Source organism: Gopherus evgoodei, chromosome 4 (genome assembly GCF_007399415.2).
Source record: "Gopherus evgoodei ecotype Sinaloan lineage chromosome 4, rGopEvg1_v1.p, whole genome shotgun sequence".
NCBI lineage: Eukaryota > Metazoa > Chordata > Testudines > Testudinidae > Gopherus > Gopherus evgoodei.
This window is the reverse complement of record NC_044325.1, coordinates 66413069-66440839: the sequence shown is the minus strand read 5'-3', so window position 1 is coordinate 66440839 and position 27771 is coordinate 66413069. Positions and strand designations below refer to the sequence as shown.

Sequence of the window (27771 nt, the reverse complement as noted above, 5' to 3'; positions counted from 1 at the left end):
GGGGTTTTTAAAAGCCTTGCCACTGATTTCCTCTGTGATGTTGGGCAACTTTTTAAGCTCTATTGTTTTTAACCTGTTTGTAAAATGGAGATAATATCTAAGAACAGTACATGTATTAAATAGGTCAGTAAAGAATATCTGAATAGCCTTTGTTCACAAGTATATTATCTTACTCTTTTTCAAAAAAGGGTTTTTCTGACCTAACACAAATGCCCTTATTTTATCAGAAATTTGACAGATTAACATTTAAGTGAATGGAGAGGAACAATAGATCAGTTAGAACAGCAGTTTCCAAATTGTAGGGCATGCCCCCTTTTGGTGGGGGGGGGGTAAGGTAGCGTATAGCAGGGTCAGATCCCATTAGGGGTGGGGAGAGAGCACCACCAGCAGCAGCAGCAGCGGTGCCATTCTGCCCCCAGATTAGTTCTGACAACAGGCCAGCTCAGCCTCTAGTCCCAGCTCCTCCCTTATCCCCAGTTCAGGGCCCAGCTCCACCTTCAGCCCAAGCTGAGTCAATTTTGCAGTAATGAGGTAGGTGGTATGACAGGAAAAGTTTGGGTACCACCGAGGGTGACAAAAGTAGCACATAAAATGAGTGACTGTGAGGAAGAAGGTATGAGTCAGGATCTGATGAAGGTGGGAGAAGCTTGGTAGAATTAGATGGAGAGACTAGGGTCATATGGTGAAGTGAAGAACCAGCCCAGTCTTGAGGGAAAGAGAATGAATAAGGCTCGCATAAAATTGTTGAAGAGGGTGATAGTGACTGAGTTTGGCTTCCACCATATGAAGTAAAGGGTACAATTATATCATAGGGCTTGTCTACATCACAAAGTTGCAGCGCTGGTGAGGGGGTTACAGCGCTGCAACTTAGGAGGTGTACACATCTGCAGGGCATCACCAGCGCTGCAACTCCCTGTTTGCAGCGCTGGCCGTACTCCCGTTTTGTCTCGGGTGTAGAGGATCCAGTGCTGGTGATCCAGCGCTGGTAATCAAGTGTAGACACTTACCAGCGCTTTTCTTGACCTCCGTGGAATAAGCAGGTATCCCAGCATACCTGAGGAAGCCTCTGGTAATCAAGCTGGTCTCCTTCCCCGGTTTGCTCTCGCGTTCCCCGAGCAAGCAGGTCTCCTTCCCTGCGGTTTGCAGAGTGGTTCGGGGAACGTGAGAGCAAACCGCGGCGAAGCTGGTCTCCTTCCCTGGTTTGCTCTCGCGTTCCCCGAACAAGCAGGTCTCCTTCCCTGCGGTTTGCAGAGTGGTTCGGGGAACGCGAGAGCAAACGGCGGCGAAGCTGGTCTCCTTCCCTGGTTTGCTCTCGCGTTCCCCGAACAAGCAGGTCTCCTTCCCTGCGGTTTGCAGAGTGGTTCGGGGAACGCGAGAGCAAACCGCGGCGAAGCTGGTCTCCTTCCCCGGTTTGCTCTCGCGTTCCCCGAACCTCCGTGCAAGCAGGTCTCCTTCCCTGCGGTTTGCAGGGTGGTTCAGGGAACGCGAGAGCAAACCGCGGCGAAGCTGGTCTCCTTCCCCGGTTTGCTCTCGCGTTCCCCAACCTCCGTGCAAGCAGGTCTCCTTCCCTGCGGTTTGCAGGGGGGTTCGGGGAACGCGAGAGCAAACCGCGGCGAAGCTGGTCTCCTTCCCCGGTTTGCTCTCGCGTTCCCCAACCTCCGTGCAAGCAGGTCTCCTTCCCTGCGGTTTGCAGGGGGGTTCGGGGAACGCGAGAGCAAACCGCGGCGAAGCTGGTCTCCTTCCCCGGTTTGCTCTCGCGTTCCCCGAACCCCCCTTGAAGCCGCCCAACAGCGCTGCAGTATGGCCACATCTAACACCACTTGCAGTGCTGGTTGCTGTAAGTGTGGCCACTCTGCAGCGCTGGCCCTATACAGCTGTACTAATACAGCTGTAACAACCAGCGCTGCAAAATTTTAGATGTAGACATACCCATAAATACTGTAGATACATAAAGTGATGATACATGCTTACTGATAGTACAGAAGTCAAAGGGAGTAATACGTTTTTCAGTACAGTAACATCACTACTATTCTCACTTTAACTGCCAGAGGCAGTAAAAAGTAGAGTGACAAATGGTTGCAAATGCATGACATGATTATATTATCAGATTGTAAGCTTCATTTTATTAAGCCTGATACTCTTAAGCTTTATTCATTTTCTACTGTAAACTGTGAGGGAAAGGAGAAAAGATCCTCTGCTTGATGGCCCAACTGATCTCAGCAAATTGATAAGTGGCGCTTTTGAAGCATAGACACAGCCTCCCCCTTGGTGTTTTAGCTCTAGGGAAGCAGATGATGCTGAGACCATGAACACGCACATCTAGGAGTGCTGGAAAGGAATTGCCCTTTTTTAAATTTTAGTTTGGTCTTAGTGTGAGATGGTCATGCTTACACAGGTGACTCTAATAGCTCCTGTTACAGGGTGGTATGCACTCTTTCGCCACCACCCGGTAGGCTCTTGGTACCTTAAAAGTTGGGGAAAGGGTCAAAAGTAAACATCAGCTTGAACTCCCTGTGCCAGCGCTTGTGTTTTAACTGGATGCCTTCCTGCGTGCCCCAGTATTTGCTGCTTCATGGCCATCGGCTGCAAGGATTTTGGCTGGATGATTCTGCCAAGCTGAGCAGCAGTGAAGGAGCGAGCATTGTACCTATTTAAGGAGGCAGCAGCCTTCGGTGTTTCTACCCCCCCGCCCCATACCTATTAAGAGGGACGGGACGGGACATTCACGGCTCTCAGGGGCTGGGTTCGTGGCCGCTTGGCTCGCGCTGCAGCGAGCAGGTTGCACATTACTCCTGGTGAACGGCGGGTTTGCTTTGTGGTCATGCCGCTGAGAAGTGACAGTCACAGCGCACAGATTAGCTCTGAGCTGCGGGGCGGGGGAGAGGGGCTGAGCCGGGCAGCGGGCGGCCCCCCAAGTGCATGGGCAGTGCCTGGGCGGGGGGAGAGCGAGGGGCAGGCCGGGGTGATTCTTCTCCTGATGGGGGGAGGGGAGGGCCCTGGAGCGGAGTCCAGGGGAGGCGCCTCTAAGGGGCGCAGGCCTTGCGGGTGAGGGGAGCAGCCGTGAACGGGCGGCACCCACGGCACGAGGCCGCAGGCTCGGGAAGGGGGTGATGCCTGTGGCGGGAAAGGAGCCTGGGGCGGAGCTTACCCTGCGGAAGAGGTGGAACTTGTGGGCGGGGCTCCAGTAGGGAAGCAGAACGGGCTGGGCGCGGGGCCTGCTGGGAAGGGTTGGGATCAGCTGGGCCTGTACTTGGGGCAGCGGGGGCCCAGTAGGGGGGCGACGCAGCATCTTCCCGTGGGCGCGGCTGAGGTGGCGCTACCAGCCCGCAGCGAGCGCGGAGAGCTGCCGCCATGCACGACGCCTTCGAGCCGGTGCCGATCCTGGAGAAGCTGCCGCTGCAGATAGACTGTCTGGCGGCCTGGGGTGAGCGGCGGGGCGGGGCGGCCCCCGGGCTTTTAGGGGGTCCCTCTCTCAGGGACCCCGCGGCGGGGTGGGTGGGGGCTGCGGACTCCGCTCGAAGGAGTCCTGGGGACCGTGCGGCGGGCGGACGGGGTGGTCACCCCGCCTGCCCCCGGGACCAGCTCCGAGCCCCGACCCGCTTGTGACTTCGCGTCCTGACCGCCGTCGCTGAGCCTGCTGCCTCGGAGACCCGCGTCTCCAAAGCCCCTGTGACCACCGCGCCGCCGTCAGCCCCTCGGCGTGCTGCGGCTGTTCCTGTCCGCGGGGTTCCCCAGGAGAAGGGCTCGAAGCTCTTTCTAAAAACACACGCTCTGGTGAATTTTGGGATCTCTATAAACCACTTGCGTGACCCACCTTGAGCGTGGCTCAGGTACAGTGACCAGATGTCTCGAATTTTGGGTCTTTTTCTTATATAGGCTCCTATTGCCCCCCACCGACCCCCGTCCCGATTTGCTGTCTGGTTACCCTAGGCTCGGGGCTACTGCCCGCGGGGATTGAGCCCCCGTTACAGGGAACAGAGAGAGTGGGGACTGAAGTTGGGCTCAAGTGGGATTTGTAGTTTCCACCCATCAAAACTATTTTTTTAAGGGTAGTAGAAGTGACACACTTTGGTCTTAAACTGCAGCAAGGGAGATTTAGGTTGGACATTAGGAAAAAGTTCCTAACTGTCAGGGTGGTTAAACACTGGAATAGGTTGCCTAGGGAAGTTGTGGAATCTCCCTCTCTGGAGATATTTAAGAGTAGGTTAGATAAATGTCTATTAGGGATGGTCTAGACAGTATTTGGTCCTGCCATGAGGGCAGGGGACTGGACTCGATGACCTCTCGAGGTCCCTTCCAGTCCTAGAGTCTATGAGTCTGCCTATGAGTCTGTTTTTCAAACATTTGGGTGAACTGACTGATCCGGTTGTGCTCAGTTTGTATCAGTGTCTCTGACACTTGAACAGGTTTGTTTCTTGTGGGATGGAATTTTTTGTTCTTGTCTTGTGCGTCCTCCTCCATGTTTTCTTTCTCCATTGTTTAAATGTGAGTGTGAATGGTAGAAAATGTGTTGTAGTATAACACAAGAAGTGTCACTTTGCCTTGCCCTACCTGGTGTGTTTTATTTGTGAATAAACCCATACTTTGTGTCTTAAATACAAAACAATCTGACCTGGTGGGTTAGAACTGTTACCTAAGGCTATGTGTATACTTTGGGACTACGGACATAGCTACAGCACCGTAGCTATGCTGACGAAAAGTTAGTGTAGATACAATCTTTGCTGGCAGAAGGGGATTTTCCATTGGTATAGGTAACCCCGCCCCCAAGTGAGGTTAGCTAGGTTGATGGAAATTTTTTTCCATTGAACTAGCAGCATCTACCTTGGGACTTAGCTATGTTGCTCAGAGCTATGCCAACCTATGTCGACTCAAATTTTAAGTGTAGATCAGACCTAAGTGACAATTCATGTAACTATTATTACTGTAGATGGTGCAGTGAATACTTACAGTAGTATAAAATGGTCCACTATAAATGATTTAGCTAGTTTCTTCGTGTAGATGGCTTGTTACTATAGCAAAAGCTGTGATATTAACGAAGTTTAGCAAGCAGACAGTTCATAGCAAATTTGTGTTAGTGATACCTAGGTGAATAGGTTTTCTTTATCATGCACCTTTGACTGCCTCATGTATACGCTAATCATATTTTTCTGGGACTCTTTCTAATACTAAACCGTTGGAGCAATTTCAAATACATGTTATATTATGGAACAAAACCTTTCATGTAAAAGATTAACTTTGTCAGAAACTTGGCTTGTTTTTGATTTAAGCCTTAAAAATAAAACACTGAGACTTAAATTCTGTAGCTAAATTGAATATATTCCTTACAGTGGCATTGAAATTGAGCAACTTTATTGCAAAACAAATTTATTTATTTATTTATTGAGCCAGCACAGTCTTGTGGAATAGAGATGTACTTCCACTTTTGACTTAATTCTTGATTATATAGGAGAAGAGGAGGCTCAGGGGAAGCAAGATCTTGTTAAATCACAAGTAGCTTTGAGAAATATGGTGTGAAAAAGAGAGAGGTAAATTTCATATGTTTAGTAAAGTTTTCCCTGTTATGAAGCTGAAGATTAATTGAAATTTAATTTACAAGATTTTTGTGAATGAGTTGCACAGCAATGCATATTAGAAGGCTTTGAATCTAAATAATATACCAAAGTGTGTGTGTGTGGAATAACAGTGGATTTTTCAAGTGTTCTGCTTTGTAAATCCAAGATGACTTTTAAGTGTCACAGGAACTCAAATACTGTTTCTTGGTAACTAATATAATCACTTCAGTGGCCCACTGAATAATTCATGTGGGCCACTGTGACTTCCAAATGTTTAACTACTGTGTTCAGAGTCAGAACTCACAAATGGTAGTATCTAACTTTGTCTTGCTCCATCCAGTTTTTCACTGTGTAGAGCAATAAGTTGGGAGGAACACCGGGCATCTATATGCAGCAGCCAATGCTTGAAAAGTAGTTTATCTTCTGTTTATGTATATTTATGAAGAATGTGGAGCTCTCTCCCTTTTACTGTACTTCATTATGAGTAGTGCCCTACCAAATTCACAGTCCATTTTGGTCAATTTCATAATCATAGGATTTAAAAACTGAAATTTCATGATTTCTGCTATTTAAATCTGAAATTTCATGGTGTTGTAATTGTAGGGGTCGTGACCCGAAAAGGAGTCGTGGGGGGATTGCAAGGTTATTGTAGTGAGGGTTGTGGTACTGCTACCCTTACTTCTGCACTGCTGCTGGCGGCAGTGCTGCCTTCAGGGTTGGGTAACTGGAGAGCGGCAGCTGCTACCTAGGATCCCAGCTTGGAAGGCAGAGCCTCCTCAAGTGGCAGCACAGAAGTAAGGACGGCATGTTATGGTATTGCCACCCTTACTTCTGCGCTGTTGCCTGCAGAGCTGGGCCCTCAGTCAACAGCTGCCACTCTCCGGCTGCCCAGCTCTGAAGGCAGTGCAGAAGTAAGGGTGACAATACCGTGACTCCTCTAAAATAACCTTGTGGAAACCCCGCCCCCCTCCACCTGCAACTGCCTTTTGAGTCAGGAATTCCAATTTGAGAAACATTGGCCTCCCCTGTGAAATCTATATAATATGGGGTAAAAGCACACAAAAGACCAGTTTTCATGGTCCATGACATGCTTTTCCAAGGCTGTGAATTTGATTGGGCCCTAATTATGAGCAAGTAGGCTCCTGTGTCAGGGCTGTGTTTCATACTTCCTGATCCCTGGAAATGTTTGTTTCCCAGAACAAAGGTTACTCCATGTTTAAGCACTTCCTCTAGGACAGGAGTGGGCAAACTACAGTCCAGGGGTCGCATCCAGCCTTTCAGATGTTTTAATCAGGCCCTTGAACTCCTTCCAGCGAGTGGGGGTTGGGGGCTTGCTCTGCACGACTTCCAGAAGCAGCGGCATGTTCACCCTCCGCCTCCTATGTGTACGGGCAGCCAGGGGGTTCCTCATACTGCCCCCTCTGCAAGCGCTGCCCCTGCAGCTCCCAATGGCTAGCAAACAGGGCCAATGGCAGCTGCAGGGATGGCATCTGCATATGGGGCAGCGTGCAGAGCTGTCTGGCTGTGCCTCCATGTATGAGCTAGAGGGGGGACAAGCCGCTGCTTCAGGTAAGCGCCACCTGGAGCCTGCACCCCTTCCTCCCCACCCTCCAAACTCATCGATCCCACCCTCCTGCACCCCAGAGCCCACACCCCCTCCTGCACCCCACCCTCAATTTCATGAGCATTCATGGCCCACCATACAATTTCCATGCCCAGATGTGGCCCTTGGGCCAAAAAGTTTGCCTGCCCCTGCTCTAGGGAAACAATGGAAGAGCCATGCACGTTGTCCAGCTGAAATTTGCCTTTGTATGTTTTGGACCATTCAACAATGGGCTTCAGTTTAAGAAGATGAGAATTTTCCGATTTAATTTTAGCTGAGAGTCGTATTCTTTTTGGTACTGATAAAAATTATCTTATCTTATAGAGGAGTGGCTGCTCGTTGGCACCAAACAAGGGCATCTTCTCCTTTACAGGATCAGGAAGGATATAGGTGAGCTTGTACAAACAAAGCCAAGCTTTTGTGCAATATTATGCCAATGTATCATTCTCAGCTCTTCAGTGACTCTAATAATATTGGTACCCTGGTACATTTAGTATACTAAACAGCAGACTTTGTCACCTATAGCTTAAAAAATGTTTATACAGGGCCACTGCACTATGTACAGATCTTCCTTTCCTTTCCTTTTCCTTCTCTGTTTACTGTCTTATAGAGTTTACCATCTGCTTTGAAAATTACCCTTTCTCTCACGATTCAACCAAAGCTAATACTAATCTCTGAACTATAATGGTTTCCACATTTGTATTTACAGTAAATTAGTGTAATGTGCATGAATACAATATCCACCATGCATAAACTCTAACAGAATCTAGTGAATAGATCAGATTGGCAATGCAGTGAAAGGGCACCTTAATTAAAAGGCGAGGGCCACCATCTTGATCAATATACATAATAAAATTAAACCTGGTTCTGAATCTTAACATTCTAATCTAGACCAAAAAGTACTCCCCTCTCTGTCTCTTGAGGAAGCGGTCACAAGTGGCCTTCGTCCATTCTGGTGATGTCACAAAGAACGGCTATTGTATTTAGAATCAGATATAAAATTACTTATGTTAAACAGATTTATATATCAGCTATTTGCCAGTTATAATATGCAAAATGCTATACTATTAAGTGTACCTAATTTAATAGCTCATTGGATTAAAAAGTAAAAAGGTGTGGCACATCTGCCCCAAATTACACCTGCTCTCAGAAGGATACTATTTCTGTTGTAGCCACTTGGATTACTAAACGCTAATTCCAGCTCATTTTTCCTAGCCTCCATAGGCAGTCTGTTTCAATAGATCATGCTGACTTGGGTTGCTAGTGTCTTTTGTCTCACTTGGTAAATTTCTCCCCCTTTTTGCATCAATACCAGGAGAGGTTACGTCATCAGAAAGTGGCTGTAAGTTTGTATCCATAAAACTCCTTTTAAACCTTTGTAGTGAAGTGTTTTATTCTTTGTCCATCTTGCAGTGATGTGCTTCCTGGAGATCTGAGTTGCTGGTATTTGATTGGCTGGGAAAAAAGGTGCTTTAGGGCTGTCTTCGTAACTTGGGGTTTTAAAATATTTATATTAGGATCTGAGATTACAAGGCAAGGATTTAGCTAATGATGGGACCTTCAGATTTACTGGCTTCTTGAAGTTAAACCACGTTTTTGAAATCCCCAGCTAGATATGTATGACAACCTCAGGTCCCCCAAACTGTTTTAAGTAAAAGGAAGCACATGCCTTTTATAAGACATGCAATCTTCTGGCATTAGCTGCTTAATTCGATATCTTCTATAATTTTGTGGGATTTAGAGTAAAGGTTTATGCAGTAATAAATCTAAAGGCAGCTGTGATTTTTATGTCACTCGTTAATCTCTGCTTGGTAGGTTGCAACAGATTTGAAGTGACACTAGAGAAATCCAACAAGAACTTCTCAAAAAAGATTCAGCAGGTAGGAAATGGCAGTTGTTGACATTGGGAAAAATTGCCAGTGCCACTAAGAGGGTGCAATGTGAAGTACTTTAACCTGGTATCTCCAAAAGGCTTTTTTTTTAAACAGTAAACTTTGTTGGGAGTAGCACAGACTAGCCTAATTGTGCATTTGTTCACAGTCTCTTCCTACAGTAGAAAGGAACTTGGTTTGGTGGTTACAGCAGATGACTTAGAGTTAGGGCTCCTGGGTTCTTTTCCTGACTCACTGAATGACTGTGACCTCCAGCAAATCATATATATTTGTATGATGGAGATAATACATCACTGTCTGACCTGGTGAGAGAATTAATGAAGTAAAGCACTTGATCTCCTTAGATGAAACATGCTATTAAAGTGCAAATATTGTTTTGGCTATTAGAGGCTGGAATCTAGAATAGCTGTGTACTGACTTGCTGTCAGTTTCATTACCATTTTAATTTTGATGTGAGCACACTGAATGTATCACTGCAATAGAGCACCTTACCTTTTCACTGGAGAAGAACAATAGTTTTTAAGGAATAATTTACATCCTTTTATTGGTAAGGCACCAGAACATGATTAAATCTTGTTAAAGGGATCTATGTTTTTTTCTCACTAGGAAAGGATATAAACAATGTAAGCTAGCTTTATCAGCCATTTCATGAGTATAGATGTGGGATTGTACAGTAGCTGGAGGAATGCTACACAGAAAGTAACAGTACCCCATCTTCGTTGCCTTATGTGGGTAAATAAAACTATTTGCATAGACTAATTAAATCTCTGTCCAAGTTGAGGGGTGGGAGGTAGGGAAGAGTATTTGGCTTGTAGAGATGTTGCTTTAATACAATTCTCTTTTCAGATTCATGTTGTTTCCCAGTTTAAAATTCTGGTCAGTTTGTTAGGTAAGTGAAGAATATGTTTTAGTATTTAATTCTTTTTTTTTTTTTTTGGTGCAATTACTTGGCTGAGCATGAACCCCGCTCGTCCCCTCCCCCCCCAGTACAGACTATCTGTTTGTTGTACCAAGGAAAGTGAATAATTCACACTCACCTACTCTAAGGCTTATTCTTAAAACAGTTTGCCACCTTCTTGATTTGGGTGATCCTTCACACCTGCATAAGGGTCTAGTTGTTGAAAAGTCATTGGGTCTAGAATTCAGGCCTCTAATTTGCAGGGAAGTGTTATGCATTATAGGTTAAGAAGCAGCTGGGCCTCTCTTAAGCCAGTAAAGACATCTGGGGAACAGACCACTAATATTCAAATAACTTATGCAAGAATTTTGAATATTTTGAGTACTGTATGTTGGGTGAACTTATTCTTGAATTATGATCTTCCTTGTTTCTTTTTACTTATGATACAACTCCCTCCTTTTTGACCTCCAAGTCCCAGCTCTCCCGACTCCAGCATGTGTAGAATGCTGCTGCCTGCGTTCTCGTGCGTACAAAAACTTGACCACACCAGCTCCAACTTTCAACTCTATTCACCTCCCACAAATTTCAGAAGCCAGTTCAAAATGGTCCTTTTTTAAATATAAGAGCTTCCATCATGAACTTGCTGTGGCCTGCTTTCTCTTCTGTCCTACTTCCACTTTGTTTGCTTGTTAGCACCCATTCTTGGTTCTTTCATGCAGTCTTGCCACGGTTGGTGTGAGAGTCTTCTGCAACCCAGAAACCTTTTTGTCTCTGCCTCACTGATTGTTTTCAAATTGTCTGGGTGGGAAAAAACCCGTCCCCTTCCTGTCCTGAAACTCTTAATTTCTCTCACTAGTTTGGATCTGCTTTGTAAACATACTTAAATTTTTATAAAGTGTTTTGTGATAGTTTGTGTAAATTAAAAATGAGTTGCATGTTTTAAATTATTGAACAAATAATTAGGAATTTTGTCTATAACAGAAAATAACATTTATGTCCATGACCTGTTGACATTTCAACAAATCACCACAGTCTCGAAGGCAAAAGGTGCATCTCTGTTCACCTGTGACTTACAGGTAAGTGGAGGCAGGTTAATGTTGCAAGCGTTCTGACAAAGTCTCAAAACAAGGAGTAACTTTCAAATTTCTCAGAGGGTTTGGTATGTTACATTTAAAATGAAAATAACTTTATATTATATGAGAAATTAGGAGATGTTGGGGTTCAACACTTCTGAAAATCAGGCTGCTTATTTACATATTTAATGATGGACTTAAGAACTTCACTCCAGGACCAAGTTTTAAAATTGTTGGTCTTGGTCCCTCCCTCTACTTTGTAAGAGTACACTTGGTTGTAATTTCGGCCTTTCACCCATTGATTCAAGACTCAACTGAATTTTCATCCTAAGTGATGAGATTTTTAAAGGGCTCTTCAAGTGCTTTTTTCATTTGGAAGTCGTCCCCATCTTGGGACTTAAAATAGGGCTTACAAAGATAATGGAACCACCATTTGAGTGATTTCTTTGAATTTCCATTTCACCATCTTTCTCTGAAGATTGCTTCTGGTAACAATTACGTTAACCTAAAGTGTCTTGGAGACGCTAATAGCTGATTCAGTCTATATAATGTTCCATAAGGATAAGGTGATCCTTCATCCAGGTCCTATGGTCTTATAAAAATGGTCTCTTATTTACACGTAAATCAGTTAATCAATTTACCTGTACTTTGGTCCCCAAGCCTTGCTCATAGCTAGAGGAGACTTAAGTTGATGGTATACCTCTAGTGCTTTGATTTTACTCTTCAGAGACCAAGCTCCCTGTGTAAAGGCAAGCCAAAACTTTTGCCCAGTGATAAACATTTTCTCATAATTATTTAGTCTTGGGCTTCTAGTGTTAACATATAGCTAATGCTAAATCTTATAAAACATGCAAATCCAAGCGTTACAAAGTGTCATCTTATAATTGGATGTACTTTTTGTATGTGGGTATCTGACATAGCATGTACTTGCAGTGATGCTTGTCAATAAACTGTTCTAATTAATTAGTATACAAAACATAGGCCCTTAGATCATATTTGTTCATTAATATGATCATGTCTCCCTTTCTTTAACTGCCTTGTTCCCCACTCCTTCACCATATAAGTGTCAAGTTTTTTGTCTTTACATTCAAGGTCCTGACTAATGCCAATTTCTAATGCTTATCTGTCCTTGTCTTTTTCATATTGCCGCAGTCCTTTCCACTTCACCAGTAATATTATTATTTTCCACCTGCTGTCTTTTTCTCTCATCCTGCTTAACTCCATGTGGAACCCCTCTTGGAGCTGATATGTAAGGCACTGCCCTCTTCATATTCATATTCCTACCATGATGCTGTCAAGCAATTAATTAACTAATGTTGAGGTGGAAGGGAAACTGGGGACAGCAAAACAACATTGACCACTTAGAGTAGGAGAAACAGTACAAACAACTTCTCTCGTTGACTGAAGGGTCTTGGGGAAAGACAGTGCCTTTCTTTGTTTGTACAGCACCGAGCACCTTGTGGGAGTTACAGGAAAAATAGTGGGAGTAGATGGCTGAATAGTGGGCAATGGGAATTGGTGGTTTTCACCTCTCCAGATCTAGCTCAGGATAGTAGTGACTGAACTATTACCATCTTGAAGGCTGGCTGGTTGACTGCATTAAAGGGTTTGGTGCATCTTGTCCATGGAGAAATGGGACAGGTGTCCTCATTGCATAAACCACCATCACAATGTGCAGTCTCTGTAGAAAGGTAGTCTATGCCTGTTCATTCAGTCTTTGGCCTATCTTTTTTTGTATAGAGGCGGTCTCACCAAAATAAGGTTGAGGTACAGTAGCAAGTGTGGGTAAGCTTATATTGCTGCTACCAAGTTCAGTCTCCAGAGCTGTTATCCTGGTAGCTTTCATTAACAGTAGAGTTCTTGATAAAAGATCTATTGTGGCTTAGATTTATCTTGCGTTAATTTATTTCAGAATACAAAGAATCTTTCTTCTGGCCACATGCACATCTGAACTCAAGTTCAGCACCTTAATTGACATCCACTTTGGGTTTGGCCCAGTGAGAAAATAGTCCATGGTGACCCGATGGGAGCATGAAAGTTTACTCAGCTGCAACTTAGCTCTTCCATTGGCCAGCTGTGCTGTAGGTTTAGAATTATTTATTGCCCTATATTATCTTCCTTATGTACCTTCTAATCCTAATGCATGTGAGGCTGTCTGTTTTCACAGCACTCTGATACGGGGGAGGAGGTGCTGAGGATGTGCGTGGCAGTGCGGAAGAAGCTACAACTGTATTTCTGGAAGGACAGGGAGTTCTATGAGCTACAGGTGAGAGAGTGGTGTGGGAATCGCTAGACTGTACGGGAGCCCTTGCCATAGTATTAAATTGTTTTTAATACCCCAGTTTAATCAGCAGTATAATTGAGAATCAGTGCTAGGTTCTGCTTCCATGGTGCACTTGATAGTGGGGGTGCTGTATGGTTTAACGAAGCAGCAATTGAAAGCAAAGTGTTGATACCATTGAAATAATGGATTGGGAGCTAGATATGGATAAAAATCACCAGGAACCAAATGACTGACTCCTTTCTTGAAGATGATGGGTAATGATAGAAAGATACAATTTGTATGCAATCCTAATTGTCCTCTGCATTCTAGCTCTGGTCCACTTTGAGACCCAATTAAATAACTGTTCAAAAAGATCGCACTGTCTAGTTGCAGAATGCCCTGCTGCTGTGCAGAAAACTGGAGTTGAGACATTCTAGCTGAATGCTATCGTTCCCTGGGCAGGAAGGGTTGGAAGTGATTCTAAAGTAGACTTCACTTCTTAAACAGATATAGCCTGCCCTTTCCTGCAGCAAACATGTTAGTGAGAATTATTTTGCAGTAATATCTAATGTTCGAGGACCCTACTAGCTACAGAACTGCAATCTTAAAAGAAACCTTTCCTACTGTGTAAGAGAGAAGAAAGGTTTATGTGCTCCGTGTTACTGTACTGTCTCTCCCGCAATTAAATATGAAACACACTTTCCAGGCCACAGGTTAACAGGGGCCACGGGAAGGCATAGTTAGCTCCTAAGGCAGCCAATGTGACTTATTTTCCTTTCATCCTTCAGGGAGACTTCAGTGTGCCGGATGTGCCCAAGTCTATGGCATGGTGTGAAAATTCTATCTGTGTAGGTTTCAAGAGAGACTATTATCTGATAAGGGTAAGAACAGGACTTTGAACTGAGTGTGTAAGGGATGTTAATCATTTTAGGGAGAGTACATAGACTGCTCCCAGGGAGGGAGGATTCAGAGTGTGAGATAGACACTGTTTATCATAAAAATGTGCCATTTTTGACATGCTGTCTTTCAGCTTACACCTTCTTCCGCAAAAGCATGCATGGTCCTTTAAATTGCCTGTCTTTCTGAAAGAAAAACACTATCTTGCTGTTGCAAGTAATGCCTAAGATTAGTTTAACTGAATTAAATTAAGAAAACATTTTTTCATCTGGGCAGCACTTTAACTCAGTTCCATAGTTTCCCTTTTGTTTGGTGTATTTACACCTCAACATAATAGGGTAAAATATTTTAAAGATAAAACCCTACTGAATAGGTTTTTTTAAAGTGAGGTTATTCAAAGGGCAGAGTAACTTCGCCAAAATTATTTTAGTCCTTTAGCTGAAATTAAACTTCTTCAATTTGACAACATCCCTTTAAATACCAAATTCATCCACTGTTAATTATTTCATATTCCACAACAAGGCTGAAGTGAAATAGTGCCTTCTATTTGTTGGTTAATTTGACAGAAACATTAACAATAGTCATAACTATTACCATTACTTTAATTTTCCATCTTTATAATTTTATGCTGATACTTTAGGAAAATGGAGTCCATAACTATGGTACTGTCACTTAAATAAGGCCCATACGTGAATGAGAAGGGAGTTCAAGGAAAATCCATGGACTACTGCACACTTTTACTGACATCAGTATTATCATGCTGTACAGACTGTACGCCTTGGTGACTAAATAACAAGATCATCCAGTTACAGTACCCAATTAGCAATGGGAACAGGCTTCCCCAAATTAAGAGAGAAACACAAATTTATTTTTAAATTGTAATGCTAACAAGTAATATTTTGATACATACAAAAGATGACCTACGAATTAGCCTTCAAAACTACCTTCTTGTGTTAGTGGATATTTTGAGACTCATGTATCACTCTTTCCAAAAAATATACTATCAAGTCTGTCTTTTCATCAAGTAGTCTTCTACAGTTTTGAGATGACAACTCCACAGTGAAAACTGAATGACCTTTTCCCTCCCCCTGTTCCTCTCACAGGTGGATGGAAAAGGGTCCATCAAAGAACTGTTCCCCACAGGGAAGCAGCTTGAACCATTGGTGGCTCCCTTAGCAGACGGAAAAGTTGCAGTTGGTCAAGATGATCTAACGGTAGTACTTAACGAAGAAGGGATTTGTACTCAGAAAGGTGCCTTGAATTGGACAGACATTCCCATAGCTATGGGTGAGAACTAGAAGTTGGTTTTCCTTGCTGTAACCCAACCAGGATTTGTCAGCTTTCTGTTCCTTATGAATGGAGCAGATTTAAGCTTACTAGCTTAATGTATGAGGCTTTGATTGTGTTGTGCTGGTTTTAGTCATCTGAGTGCTGGCTAGCATGACCCATTGATTAGAGCAGAGAGGCATGGGTTATATTTCTATCTCCACTTCCTTGCTCTCAACTTCTGTGCCTTCAGTTTCTTTTTCAGGACAGTGGGATAACCCCATCTTTGTAAAGTGCTTTGAGATCTACAGATAAGACAGTACATATGTGCCACTTGTTTTTGTAATTTAAAACCTGATTTTTGGCTTTTGTGAGCAGTTGAGTACTGCAGAATTTGCATGTGATGAGAGAGAAGTGTCAAGGAAAACCCGGGGGTGGGTGAGAGAGAGAAATTAACAGCAATTCCTTACTATCAGTAAGCTCATTGATGGATTTGGGGGATGGGTGAGAAGGGCGTAATGTACTGAGAATTTCTGGAGAGAAGTTATGTAGTAAGTTGTTGTGGCCCTTTCCAGGGTATATTGGAGAAATCCGTCTGATGCATGCTTGTTTTATCTCCCAAACAGAACATCAGCCTCCATACATCATTGCAGTGCTACCAAGGTATGTGGAGATTCGCACTTTTGAACCCCGGCTGCTGGTGCAGAGTATTGAGCTGCAAAGACCACGCTTCATCACCTCTGGAGGGTACAAGAGCACTTCCTTTTTCATCTCTCCCTATACCTAGTCTTTCTTTCTTTGACAGCTTGTGTATTGTGCCTTTCCATACAATTAGAAATATAACTCTGGTAAACTAACATCATGAGTTGATCATGTTGTCTCTTCTCTGACCGGTGGAGTCAGAAGTTGTCAACAGCTCGTAGCCAGAACCTTAATAATCTGCCCCTCTTGCCCCTACACTATGCTGTGTTAACCTTAGGGTTATTGGATAAGGGACACTGTTCTCTTGTGTTCTACTGCTTTCTTGCAACTCGTCACTCTGCAGTGGCTAATATAGACAGAATACTTGTATCCTTATTGCTTAGTTATGTGACCTGTTTTGATTTAATCTAACCTGGTGATTAGGGGGGTATAACTGCCCTTTCTTCTTTTTTATTATACAAGGAAGCTAGAAGCACTGTCAAGTTTGCACAAAACTTTCTCTGGGAATTTTTTTTTTAAAGGCTTAAGATTAACAAATGTCTGTGATTGTGGGGTGGGGGCTGGGGAGGCTCATGTTCTGAGCACAACACAGGGAGCTAGAAGATCCTTAATTCTGTTCTGAGTCCCTCCGACCTTCACTAAGCCACTTAAAGTTTCTCAGTTTCTCGATCTGTAAAGTAAAAGGTAATGCTTACCTGCCTCACATGAGTATTGAGGATTAATTGGGTGTTTAAGTTGCTCTGAATATGAAAAGTAGATGTTATTCAAGGCAGCATCACTTGACTTTGACAGTAAATACGTATAAACTGATCTCTCATGACTTTCAAGGGCATAGTGGGGGTTCCCTTGCTCTCTAGTAGAACCTTTGATTCCTGTTTCAAGCTTGATTATAGGGGTGGCTGCAGTAGTGCCTTGATGACAAGCTTCTTGTGGAAATGGAATACTGTGACCTTTTATGACGGTACCCAGGATTGTGAGGCACTTCACTGTTGCGCTTAGCATGAAGTAGTCTCGTCTATGTATGCGTGATCAGCCCCCGAAACCACCATCAGCTTCTGAAAGCATAAGCAGTACCTCCTAGGCCTCTGCAGACCTCACTTTCTCTGTACAGGTAGCAACAGGCACACCACAACCCCAAATACTCAATGTTCCCTGCAGCATCCAGCCTCTATCCATTGAATACTCAGACTCACCAGGTCTGCTATTCCCAAACACCAGCTTTTAAGATTTAACTCAAGATGAGCACATTGCTTAACACTATTATACTTAAACTTATTCTTGTTTTCATTATAAATATATATATTATCAATGACTAGAGATTTAAGTAAATGAGTAAGAATATTGGAAACAAATGGTTTACATATAAAACAAAATTGTAACATGCTTTCTAGAGACTAATCTTAACTAACCAAATTACTCTCTTGTCCAAGGAAATTTCTCACTCAAAGTTCTCTTCAGTGTTTTCAGCCAAGCCTGGTTGAGATTCCTTTTGCATGAAGCAAAAGCACTGTCCTTTTACTTCCTCAGTAAAGGATGCCTGGGCATCCTTTTGTACCCCCAAATATACACAAGCTAGCCTTTGATAAGCACCTCAAGATAAGGGTCTCCTCCTTTTAGTTCCTTTCTGAAGTTCTTTCTTGCAATCCAGCTGCAGGTGTCTAATTGCAGCTGTAGACATACCCTGAGAGTCCTCAGGAATTCATAGTGGTTGTTTAATCGTTTTCTGTTTTGCCTTCACCACTATGTTTAGCAGGGAAAGGAGAACTTGAGTAACCTCACAACTTTAGTATATCTGGTTAAACCATACATGTGTTAACCAGGACTGACTATTCTTGCAAGATGTGGGATAGAGTTCTTGCCTCACTTACATCTTGGTAACCTGTCTTTTCTCTTCCAATTATAGTACGAATATTGTGTATGTGGCCAGCAATCATTTTGTTTGGCGTCTCCTTCCAGTCTCCATAGCAACCCAGATCCAGCAGCTTCTCCAAGACAAGCAGTTTGAATTGGCTCTGCAGTTGGCGGTAAGTTGTCTTCTTTAGTGGTGTGGGTAGAATACACTATTTGTGTTGCTGGGTATAGAATCATGGGCCAGTCCCTGTAGTCTGTTTGGTAACTGCTGCCACTAAGCACTGTTGCAAGTCCTGGGGTCTTAACCTACTTGATGTTTACTTCACACACACACTCTCTAGTTCCTCTTGATTAACCCTTTAGCCATTTAACAACTTCCTGTCTCTGGGTTCTACTCTGCTATCCAATGCTGCCCATCCTTGACAAGCTGTCTGTTTTTAGAAGTTTAGGCACTTTTGGTAACCTGTTCAGTCCTGGATTTTCCCATTCTCTTCAATGAATTTCAAGCTTAATACTGTCAATGTTTTTCTTCTCCATTCTCTTTATATTTAAGCACAAGAATTCTTCCTATTATTCCTGGGTTTGTATTTGTGTAGGAAATGAAAGATGATTCAGACAGTGAAAAGCAACAACAGATTCATCACATTAAGAACCTTTATGCCTTTAACCTCTTCTGCCAGAAGCGCTTCGATGAATCCATGCAGGTTTTTGCCAAGCTCGGTACAGGTAACTTGGTATAGCCTGGGGTTGGAGAATGTGGGTGAGGGGAGACTACAGTAAATCTCACCAGAAATTGATGCTAGTGCTGATCTTGATTTAGTTTGAGAACAAGTAGTGTCCTCTTGTGCAGCCTGAAGATTAGTTTGTTGGTTAGATGCTGAAACCACCCTCCCCCCCACTACTCCACAAAAAATGTTGCAGGTTGGAATAGAAGTATAAGGGGCATCTGTATGCTTGCACGTTCCTTCACTCTGAGGTATGAGCACCAGCCACTGCTAAAAATCAGTGAGCCCCTACCTGTTTTTCTGCTTGATGGACATTTCATAGAATGGAATAAGAATGAAGTGAGTGAATGTCAAAAGTTCCTGAATAGTCAATTTTCAGCTAAAGACATGACTTTCAGTGAGTCTTAGGCTCCTAAGTCACTTGGGAGTTAGGACCTTTTGAAATCTGCTCCTGGGACCAGAGGAACGGATCAGGAGCCAGGAGGGTCCTAAATTCTAATCTAAGTAATGAACTTTAGAGTTCGTAAACTGTGTGAAACTGATCCTTACTTAGTAATGGGAACTGCTGGTCAGGTCTGTTCTTGTAATCTTTTCAGAAGCTCATTGGATTTATTACAACGGTGTCTTGTTCTAGGAGCCTTTTGCAACCAGCAGTATTACTAATTCACGGTCCTGCCATTGAATCTCATTATTAGTGCTGGGGTTCTGCACTAAGCCGTAGCAACAGAATGAATATTGTGGGTCGGGGAAGGCATGAACTTACGAGTTCTGCTCCTGCTCTGTCTATCTCCCTCTTGCCTCACTTAACTTCTGCTTCCATTTCCCTGTGTGTAAAATGGAGATACTTGATTAGTGATTTAATAGTGTAGAGACAATTATTTTTAAAGCACCAGGAAGATGAAACTACTAAGTGTTGGGGGTTTGTCTATGATCAACTGCACTTATTACTGGAAAGCTATATAATATTGGTGTTTTGAAAAACAAGATGCTATGAAACTTACAAATACTGTGTTGTTTTTTTGCTTAGATCCCACTCATGTGATGGGTCTGTATCCTGACTTGCTGCCCACTGATTACAGGAAACAGTTGCAGTATCCTAATCCTCTGCCTGTGCTCTCTGGGGCTGAGCTGGAGAAAGCACACTTAGCACTCATAGACTATCTAACTCAGGTAAATGCTGTTAATATGTACTTCTAGGGGAATTTGGCTTCTGATGCCCAGTCCTGACCCCGTGACTTCAGTAAGGGGGTATTGCATAGCAGGGAGATGTATCAGAAGAATACAGTGCTGGATTTGGAGCATACCCCAAATGTATCTGGTAGCTATGCTTTCCCTCTCACTGGTTCCCATGGGCTGCTATATGTTCTCTCGCTTGAATCCTTCTGCTTAATAGACTGACTGGATAGCTCGTGTCTCTACTTATATTTTTGCTGTATAATTAAACTTCTCTATTGATTTTAAGAAATTAGAACGCTGTTTAATGCCTCTAGCTTTTTTAAAAAAGTCTCCATTCATGCTCGCTATTTTGAGGGTTTCCTTCACTTTTTTTCTTAACTTTACAACATTCAAATGTCAAATTGGCCCTTTTCTGGATTTCTTAATAAATATTAACATATTTATTAAGACGAAGTGGGTATTCACCCACTAAAGCTCATGCTCCTATAAGTTAGTCTATAAGGTGCCACAGGACTCTTTGCTGCTTTTACATGAACATTTATGTACCTTTATTACAGTGAACAAGTTGGCAGTAAACGTTTTTTAAAAATACACATTGAATCTTTCTGAGGAGCCAAAAATAGATGGTTTTAGTGTGTCCAAAAATTATTGTTAGATATTTGTGTAACATAGGACTAAAGCAATGGACAAGAGAACTATTAAGTGAGCATTCTGATAGTCAAATTAATGCTGCAAAGCTCATCTGTTTTCTTGGGACTTGGAGACGTGCTGGGATGAGAATCTTCCCGTCTTTGGCTGGAGTCGGGAACCACACAAACGTCCAGCCTTGGAACCTCTATTTCTTAGTGACTTTTTTAGTTGTATATAGTTAATTAGTGTTAGCTTTCGGTTTAAGTATTTTTCTGGTAGTGGTCTCACCGGGATTTAAACACTGTGCAGAGGAGCAATCTCCAACGATCCCCATGCACAGTGCTTGCTGTGCTTTAGTTACTAATACCCTGTCTCTACCAGTGGCCTCCATGCAATCTGGGACACTTCTTGCTTGCAGAGGTACAACTCTTCATCTTGTTCTAAAGCAAGATCACTGGGCAAGTCTGTGCCTGTTACAGGCCCAGGAACTGGTGGAGTCTTCCCGGCACGAAGCCTCCAGAGTTGTCCAGGTCCATCAGTCCTGGAGCTGGATCCATCTCGGGCACGGTTAACTGCTTCATCTTCGTCCCTGGACAGTTCCATGGTGCCTGGTTCTTCCTCTTCTTCAGTACCAGAGGATTTCAAGACCTACCAGGGCCTCTTGTGATGTGTGGCTGCTTCCCTAGCTATTCAGGCAGAGTTCCTGCAGGCAAACACCCATAAGCTGTTGGACATCCTGCAGCTGTCTGCTCCTGGGAGGGTCACCCTCTCTATTAATGATGTGCTCTGAGAGCCTGCTAATGTTCTCTAAAACATGCTGACTTTGATAGCACCAGCTGCGGAGCACATGGAGAAGTGCTAGTTCATTCTGGTGCAGGGATTTGAGGGTTTTTACTCTTGTCCGGCCCCAAATTCCCTGGTTGTAACTGCAATGAATGATAGAGCTCGGCAGGGCAGATTTAAGTCCACTCCCAGGCTTAAGGACTCTAAACAAATGGACCTGATGGGTAGGAAGATTTACACCTTCTCTTCCTTGAAGATGTGCCTTGCTAATCAGCAGCCATTGCTGTCCAAATATGATTTTGTGAACTGGACGGCTGTGTCTAAGATTGCAGGCCAGCTGCCTGAAGCCTTGAGAGAGGAATTTTGGGCCTTTATCACTGAAGGATACTGGGTGGCTAAGACTTTGTTGGAGTCCATGCTGAATGTCGTGGCTACTTTGGCCAGAGTGGCCTCAGTGGTGACCATGAGAAGGATATCTCGGCTGCAGAATTTGGGCACACTCCTGATGTGCAGCAAGCCATAGGGGATTTGCCCTTTGGAGGCCTAGTGCTTTTTTTGGACAAAATGGATGACTCTACATTCCTTCAAGGACTTTAGGGCTACATTATGTTCTTTGGGGGTGTACACACTGGCAGTGCAGAAGCACCAGTTCAGTGGTCATCAGCAGCAGTATTGTCTGCTGCACACGCTTGGTCAGCCTTTCCCTCCTCCAAGACAGTGGGGTTACCCAGAAAGTGGCATAGGTCCCAGAGGAAGAGGCATTTGGCTCAGGGGTGTGGCCAGTCCACATGCCTTCCCCAGGCATCCCCCAGCCACCCATTTTGACTCCTTGGTTCGGGACAGTGTTCCGGTCGTTGCTCCGTTCTCCCTGCCCTCTAATTTGGGGACAGGCTGGCTCGCTTTCACAATGCTTGGGACCAATCACAGCTGGGTCCTAAGCATGATCAGATTGGGCTGTGCCATCCAGTTCCTTCTATTCCCCCCCACCCCCTCTTCAGGGATCCCTCTCACAAGATGCTCTACTGACTTTGGGAGCAGTGAAGCGGGTTCTGCTAAAACACTGGGGTCAGGGCTTTTATTACCAGTACTTTCTGGTGCCCAGATCCAAGGGAGAGGTAAGACCCATTCTTGACACTTGTGGCCTTGACACATATCAGATACTTGAGGCTCTCAATGGTCACTATCGAGCATCTTCCCCGTGTTGTCTCAGAATGACTGGTTTGCTGCTAAGGACCTTCAGGATGCCTGCTTTCCTGTGGCAATTCTACCGAGCCACAGAAAATTCCTTTGATTAGTCTCAGCGGAGCTCAATTTTCAGTATATGGTGTTTCCCTTTAGTCTCTCTTCAGGTGTTTTTTTACCAAATGCATGGTTGTGGTGACTGAATACCTCAGGAGGAAAAGAATCCACATCTCCCCATACTTGAATAATTGGCTACTGAGAGGCAAGTCCAGCGAGGAAATCTTTTATGTCAACACTATGCTGCTCTTGTTAGACTGTCTGGTCTCATCTTAAATGCCAGGAAGTCATCTTTGGTTCTCACTCAGAAAATTGGGACCCTAATAGACTCTACAAGGTTCAGAGCATTTTTGCTGACTAATCACTTTCAGGTGATTTGCCAACTGTTCCTCAATCTGCGATGTCAGCCTTTCATGACAGTTTGGATGTGCCTGAGGCTCTTGAGCTGTGTTTCTGCTTACACACAGGTGGTCCAGTTTGCAAAGTTGTCTTCACCCCCTTCAGAAGTAGTTCAGAACAGCTTACTGACAGATTGGTCCGTCTCCCTCCACTGGTCCTAGTCTCAGTGCAGTGCTTGATGCTTTCCAAGAATGCTTATCAGGGCATTCCTTTCGTCTGGCCCTTACCAACAAAACCATTGTCACTCGTGTCTCCCTGATGGGCTGGGGAGTGCATCTAGGATTGCTGCAAGTTCAAGGTCTGAGGTTGGAGCAGGAATCCACTGCCTATCAATGTGCTGGAGCTTTGGGCCATCTGTAATGTATGCCATGCTTTTCTGGACCATTATAGAGGCTTAGTGCAGAGGTTCTCAAACTTTTGTACTGGTGACCCCTTTCAAATAGCAAGCCTCTGAGTATGACCCCCACGCTTATAAACTAAAAATACTTTAAAACCATTATAAATGCTGGAGGTAAAGTGGGGTTTGGGGTGGAGGCTGACAGCTCGTGACCACCAGAGGGGTCCCATCCCCCAGTTTGAGAACCCCTGGCTTAGTGGTTCACATACATCATCGTGGTGGTATTGTCACTATTATGTTAACAAGCAAGGGGGAACATTCTCCAGGATGCTATGCCAAGAAGCAGCCAGCTTTTGGTAGTTCTGCATTGAGGAGAGTATCATTCTGATAACTGACCATTTACTTGGGGGCCAGAATCATCTTGCTCACCATCTCAGCAGGTATTCTTCCCTGAGTCACAAATAACCCGGAAGATACTTGCCTTAGTGACTATCTTTGCAGCTTGGGGCATTCCGATAATCGATCTGTTTGCTACAAGGGAGAAAGGAAACATCTGTTCTTTTCTCTAAGGGAGCCAATCTGGGCTCCATGTCTGATGCTTTCCATCTCAGCCGGGAGTTGTCTCTTTTGTATGCTTTTCCCTGATCCTGCTCATCCTCAAGCTAAAGGTGGACCTGACCAAGCTCATTCTCATAGCTCCGGCGTGGCCGAGGCAGTGCTGGTTCTCAGACTTTCTTGCACTGTCAGTTCAGCCTCCCATACCCCTTCCCCTCCATCCCATCCTACTCTCAGAGAATCATGGTCACACCTTACCAACCAAATAGCTTTCTTTGACAGGGTAATAAGTCTTGTAGATAGGGAGGAAGAGGTAGACGTGGTGTATCTTGACTTTATTAAGGCCTTTGATACTGTCTCTCTTGACCTCATAAACAAAGTAGGAAAATACAACCTAGATGGAGCTTCTATAAGGTGGGTGCAAAACTACTCTCTGGGAATGGTTTTCCAACCAGTTATCATTGGTTCACAGTCAAGCTGAAAAGGCATAATGAGGGGGGTCTAGCAGTGATCAATTTTAGGTCTGGTTCTGTTCAATATCTTCATTAATGATTTAGATAACGGCATACAGCGTACACTTACAAAGTTTGCAGATGTTACCAAGTTGGGAGGGGTTGCAGGTGCTTTTGAGGATAGGATTAAAATTCAAAACGATCTGGACAAACTGGAGAAATGGTCTGAAGTAAATAGGATGAAATTCAATAAAGACAAATGCGAAGTACTGCACTTAGGCAGGAACAATCAGTTGCACACATACAAAATAGGAAATGACTGCCTAGGAAGGAGCACTGCAGAAAGGTTTCTGGGGGTCATCATGGACCACAAGCCAAATGTGAGTCAACAGTACTGTTGTCCTCCACCCCCCACCCCCAAAAAAACCAAAACAAAACAAAAAAAGGGCAAATATTCTGGGATGTATTAGCAGGAATGTTGCAGGCAGGACATGAAGGTAATTCTTCCGCTCTACTCCACGCTGACTCGGTCTCAACTGGAGTATTGTGTCCAGTTCTGGGCACCACATTTCAAGAAAGATGTGGACAAATTGGAGAAAGTCCAGAGAAGAGCAACACCAATGATGAATGATAAAGCCCTAGATAACATGACCTATGAGGGAAGATTGAAAAAATTGGGTTTTATTCTGGAGAAGAGAAGACTGAGAGGGGAGACGTAATAGTTTTCAAGTACATAAATGGTGGTTACAAGGAGGAGGGAGAAAACTGGCTTTTAACCTTTGAGGATAGGACAAGAAGCAAAGGGCTTAATTTAAACTGTCATGGGATAGGTCCTCTTATGGATCGGTAACTGGTTAAAAGATAGGAAACAAAGGGTGGGAATAAATGGTCAGTTTTCAGAATGGAGAGAAGTAAATAGTGGTGTCCCCCAGCGGTCTTTCTGGGACCAGTCCTGTTCAACATACTCACAAATGATCTGGAAAAAGGGGTAAACAGTGAGGGGACAAAATTTGCAGATAGTTAAATCCCAGGCAGACTGCGAATTGCTACAAAAGGATGTCTCAAAACTGGGTGACTGGGAAACAAAATGGCAGATGAAATTCAGTGTTAAGTTCAAAGTAATGCACATAGGTAAACATAACTCCAACTACACACATAAAATGATGGGGGTCTAAAGTAGCTGTTATCACTCAAGAAAGAGATCTTGGAGTCATTGTGGATAGTTCTTTGAAAACATCCACTCAATGTGCAGCAGCAGTCAAAAAACCTAGCAAAATGTGGGGAATCATTAAGAAGGGGCTAGATAAGAGAGAAAATATCCTATTGCTTCTGTATAAATCCATGGTACACCCACATCTTGAATACTGCGTCCAGATGTGGTCACCCCATCTCTAAAAAGATAGTGTATTGGAATTGGAAAAGATTCAGAAAAGGGCAACAAAATGATTAGGAGTATGAAATGGCTTCCGTATGAGAAGAGATTAATAAGACTGGGACTTCTCAGCTTGGAAAAGAGATTAAGGGGAGGATATGATAGTAGGTCTATAAAACCATGACTGGTTTGGAGAAAGGAAGTGTTAAATAGGGAAGTGTTGTTTACTCCTCATAACACACCAACTAGGGGTCACCAAATGAAATTAATAAGCAGCAGTTCTAAAACAAACAAAAGGAAGTATTTCTTCACACGAAGCACAGTCAACCTGTGGAACTCCTTCACAACATCCTCTGGAAAGGCCAAGACTATAACAGGATTCAAAAACAGAACTAGGTGAATTCATGGAGCTTAGAATGGAAGAATCCCATGCACTGCTACAGACTAGGAACTGAGTGGCTTGGCAGCAGTTCTGCAGAAAAAGACCTAGGGGTTACAATGGACGAGAAGCTGGATATGAGTCAACAGTGTGCCCTTGTTACCAAGAAGGCTAATGGCATTTTGGGCTGTATAAGTAGGGGCATGATCACTCCCCTCTATTCAGCATTGGTGAGGCCTCATCTGGAGTACTATGTCCAGTTTTGGGCCCCACACTACAAGAAGGATTTGGAAAAATTGGAAAGAATTCAGTGGAGGGCAACAAAAATGATTAGGGGGTTGGAGCACATGACCCATGAGGAGAGGCTGAGGGAACTGGGATTGTTTAGCCCGCAGAAGAGAAGAACGAGGAGGGATTTGATAGCTGCTTTCAACCGCACCTCTACCTTGATATAATGCTGTCCTTGGGAGCCAAGAAATCTTACCATGTTATAGGTGAAACTGTTATATTGAACTTGCTTTGATCCTCCAGAATGCGCAGCCTCCCTCCCCCCCCCGGAGCACTGCTTTACTACGTTATATCTGAATTTGTGTTATATCGGGGTAGAGGTGTACCTCAAAGGGGGTTCCTAAAGAGGATGGAACTAGACTGTTTTCAGTGGTTGGATATTAGGAAAAATTTATTTCACTAGGAGGGTGGTAAAGCACTGGAATGGGTTACCTAGGGAGCTGGAAGAATCTCCTTCCTTAGAGGTTTTTAAGGTCAGGCTTGATGAAGCCCTGGCTGGGATGGGGATTTGTCCTGCTTTGAGCAGGGGGCTGGACTAGATGACCTCCTGAGGTCCCTTCCAACCCTGATATTATATGGCTATTAGCCAGGATGGGCAGGGATGGTGTCCCTAGCCTCTGTTTGCCGGAAGCTGGGAATGGGCGACAGGGGATGGATCACTCGCTGATTGCCTGCTCTGTTCATTCTCTCTGGGGCACCTGGCTTTGGTCACTGTCAGAAGGCAGGATACTGGGCTAGATGGACCTTTGGTCTGACCTAGTATGGCTGTTCTTATGTTATGTTAAATTGGACATTAGGAAAAACTTCCTACTGTCAGGATAGTTAAGCACTAATAAATTGTCTAGGGAGATTGTGGCATCTCCATCATTACAGTTTTTAAAGAGCAGGTTAGACAAACACCTGTCAGATGGTCTAGACCAGTGGTTCCCAAACTTCTTCCGCCGCTTGTGCGGGGAAAGCCCCTGGTGGGCCCGAACTGTTTGTGTACCTGCCCCGTCTACAGGTTCGGCTGATCGCGGCTCCCAGGGGCTGCGGTTCGCTGCTCCAGGCCAATGGGAGCTGCTGGAAGTGGTGCGGGCCAAGGGACATACTGGCCGCCACTTCCAGCAGCTCCCATTGGCCTGGAGCAGCGAACCGCAGCCCCTGGGAGCCGCAATCAGCCAAACCTGTGGATGCGGCAGGTACACAAAGCGGCCGGGCCCGCCAGGGTCTTTCCCTGCACAAGTGGTGGAACAAGTTTGGGAATCACTGGTCTAGATAATACTTGGTCCTGCTATAAGAGCAGGGGACAGGACTAGATGACCTCTCAATGTCCCTTTCAGTCCTATGATTCTACGATTCTGTACTCAACTCCCTGCATCTCCTGGTTTGGCTGCTTCATTGCTGAATGAGGAGAAAGTGTGGTATTTGGCAGCTGTTGAACAGATCCTAGTCAACAA

At 44.2% G+C, this 27771-nt stretch overlaps 1 protein-coding gene across 8 annotated transcripts in view; it reads left to right on the top strand.

Annotated features, from left to right (window-relative positions):
• Nucleotides 1-3213: 3213 nt before the first annotated feature.
• The window catches only part of VPS39 (VPS39 subunit of HOPS complex), a 42246-nt gene continuing 17688 nt past the window's right edge, over nt 3214-27771 (top strand). For 2 of the 8 annotated variants that reach the window (XM_030559565.1, XM_030559561.1), the window contains exons 1-13: nt 3214-3424; nt 7480-7545; nt 8471-8497; nt 8971-9035; nt 9894-9936; nt 10927-11021; nt 13186-13284; nt 14070-14162; nt 15282-15465; nt 16071-16191; nt 18044-18170; nt 18594-18723; nt 19750-19892. In XM_030559565.1, the coding sequence (XP_030415425.1) occupies nt 3352-3424; nt 7480-7545; nt 8471-8497; nt 8971-9035; nt 9894-9936; nt 10927-11021; nt 13186-13284; nt 14070-14162; nt 15282-15465; nt 16071-16191; nt 18044-18170; nt 18594-18723; nt 19750-19892 (1266 nt within the window). In that variant the 5' untranslated portion in view covers nt 3214-3351. Of the gene's footprint in view, nt 3425-5446; nt 5526-7479; nt 7546-8470; nt 8498-8970; nt 9036-9893; nt 9937-10926; nt 11022-13185; nt 13285-14069; nt 14163-15281; nt 15466-16070; nt 16192-18043; nt 18171-18593; nt 18724-19749; nt 19893-27771 lie in introns of those variants that run through there. The other 6 variants (XM_030559562.1, XM_030559567.1, XM_030559564.1 and 3 more) reach the window with 6 other exon arrangements.